The 11,088-nt window shown below is 45.7% G+C and overlaps 1 protein-coding gene across 3 annotated transcripts in view; it reads left to right on the top strand.

Moving 5' to 3' along the window:
* The first annotated feature begins 2,486 nt into the window (after positions 1-2,486).
* Naa35 (N-alpha-acetyltransferase 35, NatC auxiliary subunit) overlaps positions 2,487-11,088 on the top strand; it is a 53,808-nt gene continuing 45,206 nt past the window's right edge. For 2 of the 3 annotated variants that reach the window (XM_032885053.1, XM_032885052.1), the window contains exons 1-2: positions 2,487-2,572; positions 3,265-3,393. In XM_032885053.1, coding sequence (XP_032740944.1) covers positions 3,270-3,393 — 124 coding nt within the window. In that variant the 5' untranslated portion in view covers positions 2,487-2,572; positions 3,265-3,269. Of the gene's footprint in view, positions 2,573-3,264; positions 3,394-11,088 lie in introns of those variants that run through there. The other variant, XM_032885054.1, reaches the window with a different exon arrangement.

Here is an 11,088-nt window from a genome sequence, read left to right as displayed (position 1 = left end):
GCTGTGCCCATTCACAGCGCACCAAAATTACAAAGTTTAATAAGTAAGAACACTGGGATGTAGTGTGTTCAGACACAATCACAAAAACCAGGTATCTTTTCAATGTGGAGGAGTGAAAATGTTAATCTCTGTAAGAGACACAAGGGCAGAGGGAATGGGAGGAAGAAAAAGTACACAATACAGTTGAAGAGATGGGCAGAAAGAGGGACTCGACAACAGCTACTCCAAAAGGATCAGGTCATTTGCAGGACACATCTGCACCACTGCACACTCAAGAACTCACAGAAGCATATCTAGAGATGGAGGGCAGGCTGAGGCTAACACAGGAATGTATGCTTAAAAAGCACAAGATCTGACTTCTTCCCAGTTTCGTGGAGTTCCCTTTGCCTCTGATCAATCCACTGAGAAGACTGAAAGGTGAAGTGAGTAGAGGGAGTTATGGCAAGATCTGGCATGGATGACAAAAGGATAGTCCCAACTAAACAGTACCTCATGCAAAAGAGAGTTCAGCAAAATGTCAAAATGGAATTCAGATTTGCCCCCCCTCACGTCCCAGATTTGTTCCACTACTCAACAGCTGGCAACTGGCAGAGTCTGAGAGCAGGGCTGGGTGGTAAAGCTCTAGGAAGCTCACTAAAGCTGGGCAGTGTCCAGTTTGCACAGCCGTCCATGAAGGCCCTGGGTTATAGACACTCCTCTCTGAAACTAAACCAGCTCATGGAAAACGGCCCAGACAAATCCAGTGATGTCAGCATTTGACAAGTCCCTGCTAGGAACACATTTGAAAGCCAATGGTCAGGACTAGAGCAACCCCTACTATGAAAGAGACGAAAATACAGTTGGCCCAGCATAAACAGGGACTCCACAGCCATGGATCCAGCTAAGAATTGAAAAAATCCACAAAAATATTTTGAACATGCATAGAATATTGGAGTGATCCCTCCCAAAACAATACAACAAACTTTCAGAAGACATTTACATTGTAACAGTTAATGTATTATCTAGAGGTGGGAAACTATAAAGGAGGGAGGTAGAGATTTATCTTAGTGTAGAACACTTGTCTCTAGATTAAATCCCCAGGGAAACACACACACACACACACACACACACACACACACACACACACACACACGCAACATGCACATGGACACATGGCTTTATGTCCTCTTATTTTAAAAAGATCTATTTAGGTGTCTACTTGAGTGTACCGTACCTGTAGCTGGTGTCCTTCTGGGCCAGACTTACAGGTGGCTGTGCTGGCCCCAGTGGGTCCTGGGGACGTAATGGAATAGGAAGGAAGCACTCTTAACCTATAATCCATCTCTTCAGTACCCACCCCCCATGAATCTTTATAAAATTAGTGTTTGCCGTGCCATTATATACAGTACTGAACACGTCAGATGAACCCTGTTCACATTTTTCTAAGTTTCTTCTGGAGTCTCAAAAAAATCGTTAAATCAGGATCTACAATTACGTGGAGGCTGAGGATATAGCCCAATGATAGATTATTGCTTGTGGACTCTTAGTGTTAGGTCTCAAACCTGGGACAAATGCTAACTGAAGTGCCTATTTAACCTATAATAAGTGGACCTGAATGCTAAATTTCTCCTAGAATCCCAATCTTCTACCTTGTAGAAGCTATGGCTGGCATACCTGGCCCCCTTCCCTAAAGTTCTCCAGCACAGGGGCTGGGCTGCACTTCCCCCAGCTGCCCTTCTCAGCCATTTTGGATACCTGGTTCTTCTCTTCTTTCCCTTCTGGCCCTTTGGTCTCCTGGCTCGCCCCTCTTTTCTCCCTGATCTCACGTGGGCTGGCTCAGGGACGCTCCTGTGGCTATGCTGTCCTCCATATCTACAATAAACCTTCTACACCATACTTAGGACCAGTCATGTCCTTCTTAAATTTATTTTATTTCTCATTAATCCAGGGCCTGGGTTCCTTTCCTAATTCCACCCACACCCACACCAAATCTACTTGATGTCTGGTTTATTAAGAAAAAACTAAAACATTCGAGTTTGGAAGAAAATTGCTAGCTCGATGGGAATGTTTTATTATTCTTTCCTTTACAAAGTCCTTGCTCTCTAAATGCAAAACATAAATACAGTTTGCACAACCACAAAGCAGCAACATGGCGGGCTACTCTACCCCCTCCTCCAGCGCCGCCGGAAGCTCCACCCCTCCCTTCACCCTTGAGTCAACTTTCAGAGTTTCCCTGGAAGCCGTGCCGGATGAGGCAGGCTGCAAGACCCAGGCCCCGCCTCTCTCGGGTCCCGCCCACGGCCCGGTCTCGGCCGGAGGGGAGGAAAATGGAGCACGGCTTCCGGTCTCGCGATGTGTTATAATCCCGCGAGAAGAGAGGACGCTCCTCCCCCCGGAAACGGCGGCCTAGGTGAGAGAGGGGGCGTGGCCGATGAGCGGACTCCGGAGAGTCTGGGGGGCGGGGACGCGCGCCCAGGGCTCACGCATGCGTGCACGCGGCTGGCGGGGCGGGGCTGAGAGGGGAGGAGGGGGCGGCGGCGGCGGTGGCGGCGGAGGTAGTGGTGTCGGTGTCTTTAGCTTCACGGCGCGAACGGTGCGTGCTGGCGCGGATGGTCGTGGGGAAGTACCTGGGGTGACCTGTGCGGGGCTGGCACGGTCCCGCCGCCCGCTGTGGCGGATATCAGGGAGCGGGCACTGGCGGCCGGTTCCTCGCCGCGCCTCGGGTCGGAGCCCGGGGCGCGCGCCGCGATGTCGGGCTGTGCCCGTGTCGCCCGGGCGACGAGGGTCGCCTGGTGCCGGTTCCCCGCGAGGCACGGCGTAGACGGGTTCCCGCCTCGGCCGCGTTCGCTGCACGGGCCAGGGTGTGCGGACGCGCCTGCAGGGCGAGGCCAGGCCCGGGTCCTGCGAAGCCCGCTGGGTGAGGGATCCTAGGCTGCTGCTGAGCAGAGAGGGTTTGCCCTGGTTCCCGGAAGCCCGTGTTGACAGCCGGGGTCTCTGGAGTGGAGTCTTGGGCTGGGATGCTTGAAGATCTCTGAACTAGTTGGAAGAAGCTGGGAGTCTTGGCAGGTGCGATCGGTTTAACGTGAGGTCTGATTGCACAAAGCTAGGTGGTTTGTTTTGTATGCTTTTGTTTGTTTTGTTTTTGTTTGTTTTGTTTTTGCAGGATTCAAAGGAGTTCTGCCTACAGAGTTTAGGATGTCTTTCACCCAACACTTGGGGCAGTTTTGCAGCTCCTGTCCCAGTCAAAGCTATATCCTCTGCCTCACACCAGTGTTCACTTTACAGGCATAATGGTTATGAAAGCCGCAGTAGATGATGACGCTTCGGGATGGGAGCTCAATGTCCCTGAGAAAATGGAAAAAAGTAGCACAAGCTGGGTGGACATAACCCAGGACTTTGAAGATGCTTGTCGAGGTGAGTTTGAATTTTGGGGGCTTTTGGTTCAAAGCCCGGGGCAGGATAAAGTAAAACCAAAATAGTGTCTTCTCAACTTTGACTTAATAACAGCGACAACAAAAAGCAAGACAGTCTTGTGACTTTATCAGATTTATGGTAGTTTTGTTTTTGAGAAAGTCTCCCGTAGCCCAGGCTAAGAAGGGATTTTGTGTTGTGGAGGATGACCTTGAATTTCCTGTTCCTCTTGGATACAGATTACAAGCCAGGAGTACAGTGTCAGGCTCAGTGTTGATAACCGTCCTGTACTCTGCTCTGTGTTTTTACTCTTGGTTTAGAGCAGATGTATATTGGGTAAAACTTTAGTACAGATGTTGAAGTTTTTTTAAGAAAGATTTTTATTTATGTATTTGTACATTGTGTGAGGGTGCACACGATTGTGTGCACGTGGATGCCAAAATAAGGCATTAAATCCCTTGGAGATGTAGTTATAGGCCTTTTCAGGAATCCTGGCTTATGCTGGGATTTGAACTCTGGTCCTCATGATTGTGTGCCAAATGCGCTTTGAGCCATCCTACCAGCTCTATCTTTCCAGCTCCAGGACACGGTTGTCTCCTGAAGTCTTCTAACTTGAACAGGTTAGGTAATCCATGACAGCAGGTATAGTAGTGCCCGTTTTTAATCCCAATGAGACAGAGGCAGAGGCAGAGGCAGAGGCAGAGGCAGAGGCAGGTGCATCTCTGAATTCAGGGCCAGCCTGATCTATACAGTAAGTTCCAGAACAGCTAGGGCTGTACAGTGAGAGTGAGACCAAAAAATAAAAAGGAGGAAGAAAGGAAAGAAGGCAGGTAACGTGACAATAATGCCCTCCTGTACAAATACTTTATTGGGCAAAAGAATTTTTGTGCGTTTGAGATTTAAAATTGGTGATATCCTGTTATTCTCTTAAGATTCTTGGTGACTTCCCATTGGGAGTAGCATAAGGCAGACTCCTCCATCATGGTTTCCTAAGCTCTGCTTACTGCTGACGTCAGCTTCCTGCCATTGCCCTGTCTTTTCCAGTCCTCTTACTCCCAAGGACCTGTGTGAACTGAGCACCCCCCCCCCCATTTCGAGTTACTTTGTATCAGACCACATGTATCACTTTTGTACTTTATGTATCATTCCTGTAGCTGTAAGCAGATGGCCTGGAGCGTCATGGTCGGCTTTACCTGCCATGACATAAGCTTGATAATGGCAGAGACCATGTGTACAACTGTAGAATGAAGAGCTGTGTGTGGCACGCAGTAGGTCCCATGGTTGGTAATAACTGGGCTTAGTGGCACAACTTGGTAGTGCCATTAGAAGTCCTAGCTACTTGGGTGTTTGAGTGAGGAGAATCATTTGAAGCTGAGAAGCTCAAGACCGTTCTGAGAAACGTAGACTTCCCTCTACAATAAGCACTCTCCTCAATAAATGTTTAGAGAAGTGATATACATGAACATGTTTATAGTTTAAGAGAGAGACTGGGGGCTGGAGGGATGGCTCAGCAGTTAAGGGCACTGACTGCTCTTCCAGAGGTCCTGAGGGGTGAGGATCGAGGGAAGGGGTAGGATGGGGTGATGATCCAGAGAAGGGGAAGGGAAGAGTAGTAAGTTCGGACGGGAAGGCACTCACTCCTGATCCACCTGCTGGCCAGCCAGGTCTTTGGGAATAACAAGGTGGCTTTGAATACTGCTTTGAAGGAGAGGAGTGAAGACTTGGCATGGTACCTGGTAGAAAGGAAGCCAGCCAGGATAGAAACCATGTGCCTCTGTCCCTTTGACAGTTCATTCTACATGTCCACTTAACGTTTGTCTCGGTGAGGTGTGGAAGAAGCTTGGGCGAAGTCTCCCCTCTACGTCTGCTGTTCTGTATGTCTACCAGGAGGAGAGCTGTGTCATGTGGTAGTTTTTATGCTCAAATGTTCGGGTGAATAAATGGTTCACGTCTGTCATTGTGTGCTTTTTGTTTTTTTAAGTAATCTATATTGGAGGGTTGTTATCATGGACCTAAGTGGGGAAGGGGGTTGTATCTTTAAAGAAAAGCTTCCTTTCTGTAAGTGAAGATGAGGAAATGACCGTAGATTGAGGTAAGCCATTTGAGCCAGAGCTCCTTGAGGATTTGGTGTTTTCGTGATCCTGAATAATTCTGCTTGGCTACATACAGAACAGTTTAGGTGAGAATCTTCAGTGCCGTTGTTTTTGTTTTGTGGGTTCGAGCTTGTTTTATGGACAGTGGGAAAGGTTTTGAACCTGAGAGTGAGAATGTATTTTTCTTGATGTTTATAATTTAAAATTAGCATACAGATAACAAGTTTCCTTATCTCATTTTCGTATATACTCTTCCTCTCTCCCCCTTCTCCTTATACCCCAAGTTCTTCTCTGTACTATCCTGTCACTTAATCCTGTCACCCTCCACACCTCCTTCCTTCAGAGCCTTTTTCTGCCTTTTTGTGGGTTCTTTACTCTTCCATGACCTCCACTTGCTTCCACATAAATACACTTATTAAAGTTACAACCTAGGATCCCCATGTGAAACAGTACTCATGGTATTTGTCTTTCTGAGCCTGAGTTACCTCACACAATTTATTTTCTACTTTCATCCATTTCCCTATAAATTTCATTTTTCTTTATGGCTGGGCAAAACTCCACCGTGTGTATATATCACATTTTCACTGTTTGCTCATCTGTTGTGGACATCTATGCTGCACCATTCATTCCGTTGCTGTGGGAGTGAGTTGTCTCTAGTGAGACAAGACCTTCCAGTTTTATGCCCATATTCGTGCAGAAGGGTAGTGTGGAGGTTCTAGATTGCTTTATTTATGTATTTTATTTATTTATGAGAACCTCTCGATGGTTTCCATAATGCGATGCAGTGTTCAGTCTACCAACAGTGAGCGAAGGGCCCTGATTCCTTCAGTCTGACTAGAGTGATGCATGTGCAGAGCAGTTTAATTCCATTTCCTAGCTGATTAAGGGTGCTGAGCATTTCTTGTACCATTATTGACTACCAGGGTTTCTTTTCAGAATGGTCTGTTCAGTTCATTAGCCCATTTGTTGTCTGACATTTTATTCTTTTGGTATTTAATTTTTGGAGTTCTTTATTTCTAGATATTAGCCTGTCTGAAGAATAATTAGGAAGAGTTTTCTCTCCTTTCATTGGCTGTGTTCCCTCTGTCGATGGTGTCTTCGCCCATTCTGAGGCTCTCTTTTGTGTGGTTGCTGTGCTAGTCAGGTGGTTTTTACCTGTGCCAAGATCTGGGGTGTCTGCCCCTAACAGTTTTAGTGTTGCACATTTTGCAGTAAGCTCTTCAATCTACTTTGAATTGGGTTTTGTACTAGTTGAGAGATAAGCATTCAATTTCTTTCTTTTGCAAATAGTTGATTCGGCCAATGTCATTACTACATAAGATACTTTTTTCAGTGTATGTTTTGACACCTTTGTTAAAAGTTAGGAAGCCACAGCTGCAGCTCTATCTGTAAGCCAGGCTGGCCTCGAAATCAGATCCTCCTGCCTCTGCCGTTTACTTGGATTAAAGGCATGCCACCAGCCTCTCTGCCTGCTTTCTTAACAGCACCAGCTCCCCAGGGTGCGACTGCCTATGCCAAGCATTTCTGCAGGCCCAGACCTGTTTGTGAAGGTTTGAGTGCAAATGGATGATGCATTTGTGTTGTTGTAAAAATATTAAAAAAAAAAAAAAAAAAGTAAGGCTGTCTTTTACCTCATTAGGTTGAGCACCGAGGTGTCCCAAGATATCTGCTGGATATTTTGGCAGAAACACATCACAACTCTGAGGTGGCCCAATGTCTCCAGTCACCTCACACTTTCCTACACTCAGACCGTCACATAAAAGAACACACAACACAGTAACCTTTGGCCCAATTGATAAGATATAATTGCCCACCTAGACATAAGAGCCCAATACACAGCCATCTCTTAAGACCATTAATAACAACCTGTAAATACACAGAGCGTTATCTTAATGTCAGCTTCCATTGTTGTCCCTCGGCTCCTCTCTCTCTCCCTCCTGTCTCTTTCTCCTTTCTGTTCCAGTCTCCTCCTCTTCCTTCAAACTTCTCTCCCGCCCATCCTTCCTTCTCATCCAATGACAGGCCTCCTTCTATCCTGTACCCGTCCCTCACCTGTATTTTACAAATTCAATGGGGAGAAGGTTCTGGTGAAGTCACCTGAGTCCTGAGCACATGACTAGGCATGTGGAATTAGCATCAAAATACAGATAACTCCAGGGCAATCTACAACTCATTTGAATGGTTGTTTCCAGTTGGTGGATGGTTTAGGAAGGATTAGGAGGTGTGGCCTTGGAAGGAGTTGTATCCCTGGAATGGGCTTTGAGGATTCAAAAACTCCCAGTTTAATGCATCATTTTTATGTTACCTTGGTCATGGTGTCTGTTGACTAGTTTAATATTAACATGACACAAACTAGAGTCAGCAGGGAGGAGGGAACCTCAGGTGAGAAGATGCCTTCATGAGATCAGGTTTTAGGAAGCCTGCAGTAGCTAAGACATGTCAGTCTTGTTCTGACATTATTGAAAGGTGAATTTAGTCGTCGTATTCTGTTGATTTCTTAATTATTATTCTAGCATGCTCATTCTTCTCCGGCCTTGTAAATAGCTGTTTTTCTTTTGAGCCTAAAGGATTCCTTCAGGTATCTTCTCTAAAGTTGTCTGGGAGGTTTTAAATTCCTTTAGTATGTTTTTATTACAATAAAAGGTTTTTCTTTCTCCTTTCTATAACACAGAAAGCATAGTAGACTGTTAGTAATTTGGGCTGGTGGCTGTCGTTCAGATCTTAAAACTCATCTTTCCAGACTCTCCTGGCTCTTAAACCCTCATGTGATAAGCCTGCTCTTTGTGGGGCCAGCATTTATGTGTGATGTGGTGCTTCTCTCTCGACACTTTGAATATAATTCCTTTGCTCTGTATACTTAGAGTTTCAGGTTCTTTTCTGGTCTCGTCTTTTTTGGTGTTCTGTGTTAGATATGGATTAGTGTATCTTTTCCTAACTGGACAGTTTTGGTCCTCTGCAAGAGCACATGTGAACTCCCACATGTCAGAGTATACACAGGGAGGTCAGAGTGTATGTTGTGGGAGGAATTGGTTTTCTTCATCACATGGGACCTAGGGATGGGACTGAGGTCGTCAGGCTTGGCAGCAGGCACTTCCACCACTGAGCCAGCTCACTGGCCTGTTTTGGTTTTTGTTTGTTTGTTTGGTTGGTTGGTTGGTTTTTTTTTTAAATAACTGTTAGGATCCTTTTCAAAATATTTTATACGTTTTTATAATGAGATTTTATTTTTCTATGCTCAGAAACGGTAGATTTCAACTTTTAAAATGTCATACATCTCAGAAGAGTCACTTGTACTTTCTTCTATTTACTACTTGTAAAAGTCACATTTGTGTTTTTGTGGGGTGTGTGTGTGTCTGTGTACAGATTGCAGGAATCAATTCCCTCCTCCTACCATGTGGGTCCTGGGGATTGAACTCGGGTCATCAGGCTTGGCAGCAAATGCCTTCCTTGCTGTCCAGTTCCTCCACTGATATTCTCTTCTCTGATCCACTCTGTCTGTCGGTGAGCTTCTTGTTTACTGTATTGTGGTTTTCATTCCCACTGTTTCAGATTGGTTTTTCTACAGTAGTTCAGTATCTCTCTGCTGAACTCCCGGGTCACATTCTTCATCTCCTTCCTTCCTTCCTTCCTTCCTTCCTTCCTTCCTTCCTTCCTTCCTTCCTCCTTCCATTTGTGGTTTGAATATTCTCCAAGTCATCTTTGAGTCCCCTAGGGTTTTATCCAGCTCACTCTTACTGGGTGCCATTACTGTGGGGTTGGAATTTTTGGAGGAGCTATGTAAACTATGACTGTTAGAATTGAGGAGTAAAGAGAAAGGGGATAAGGATGACAGAGAGAGAAAGAAAGTGTGTGATGTGCATAGTAAAGTGGGAAAAGAACAGCTCTAATACTGAGTAAGGTGCAAACAAGAAAACCGACATGAGAAACATGTGATCCGGACCAGCAAGTTGTTCTTTAGTGACAGGGTTCTGAGATCAGAAGATAAAGAAAATAAAGTAGCTAGGAAAGTTGGACTTACTAAGTATAGCATCTGACACACAGTTTCCAGGGGGACAATTGGACAAAGTCAGCAGGAAGGTAATCAGGCAGTGTGACCCAGAGGGAGCACAGGATATCTCAGTCAGGTGGGCCACATTTCTAGGGCTCCTTGAGACTAATGACCACACCCCTCAAAGAGTTTCCAGGATCCAAAACCATAGCTGCCCAAAGCCCTGTCTCCAACGTGTTCCTGGTATTAGACAAGGAGCCAAGTTCCTCCTCATATATCACGGCTTCAGGAAAAGTCCTGGCCTGGCCTAGCCCTCAATACACATGCAAGAGTGAGATGAAGTCCTAGAGAAAAGAAGTAGGAAGGGTTCTTAGGACACAGTTGCACTGATGAGAAAGGTAAGGCTCTTTGATCCCTCCAGCCCCAGCAGGCTCACTGGTGCAGAGTGGAGGGTCAGGAGTGGAACCTTTGTCTATAGCCTCCTCCTTTCCTGTGCTCCTGGAGTGTGGAACAGGAGACTTGTGGGTCTTTCCTGGTAGTTCCTGTAGAGCCCTACACCCCACCAAGTCTTCTTCTGGTCACTGGGTCTGAAGGTTCGAGGAGCCGCGGGTGCTTCCTTTGTAGTTTCTCCTGCTTTTCCTTGGAAGTTTCCACTTTATCTACACCCCACCCGGCCCCACCAGCTTCACTGCTCACCTTGGATATTCCAGAATAAAAAATAAAGAGAGCATTTAAACTTAACAACATGGTCTAGTGGTGGTTCCTGCCTTCTATCTGAACATGGAAAGCACGTAGGCTGCTTTAGAAGCATTGTCAGTCTTACCTGCATTTCACTGGTTTGGGGTGCTATATGAAGGTTGGATTTAGGCCATCTCTGGTTCATTTTAAAACTGAAGTTTGGGGCTGGAGAGATGACTCAATGTTAAGAGCACTGACTGCTCTTTCAGAGGTCCTGAGTTCAAATCCCAGCAACCACATGGTGGCTCACAACCATCTATAAATGAGATCTGATGCCCTCTTCTGGTGTGTCTGAAGACAGTCACAGTCTATGTATGTATGTATGTATCTATCTTAAAAAACAAGCCTGAGGTTTGAAGATGTTGTCTCTTTCCCCTCCCAAAACCCCAGTTGGCCTCTCAGATGCCATCTCTCCCTCCCCTCTTTTGTACTGGGGTGGAGCCCCATCCCATGCATGCTGGGTGATTGCTTTACCACTGACCTTAATCTCCAGCCCATGAACACTAAGTGGATTAGCAGTTTACTCAAAGTGTTTTGTACACTGAATCTTGTGATGTGACTTTGACATTGTTCCTGTACCAGCAAAGGTTAGATGATGGCCCTGTGTGGTTTAGAAACAAGTGAGGTAGCAGTTGTTTCTGTGACAAAGTTAGCCCAGTGTGGTGAAATATTCTAGTATCTTTAAAAATGATTTTTAAGTCTGTAATTCTTACTGGACTATTAAGATGGTTGTTTGCTTGCTAATTGTCAGTCTTGTGGGTTTTTTGGGTTTTTGACCCACTTCATAATGTTCTTGAGAGCCTCACTATGATAATTGAGTGGCTAGCCAATCCTTAGAAAATGATTTTTAAAGCATGTTTCCTCTTAGTCTTGAAACTT

This window comes from Rattus rattus, chromosome 14, assembly GCF_011064425.1.
Source record: "Rattus rattus isolate New Zealand chromosome 14, Rrattus_CSIRO_v1, whole genome shotgun sequence".
NCBI lineage: Eukaryota > Metazoa > Chordata > Mammalia > Rodentia > Muridae > Rattus > Rattus rattus.
The sequence above is the reverse complement of the archived record's forward strand: the minus strand, read 5'-3'. Positions and strand labels throughout refer to the sequence as shown.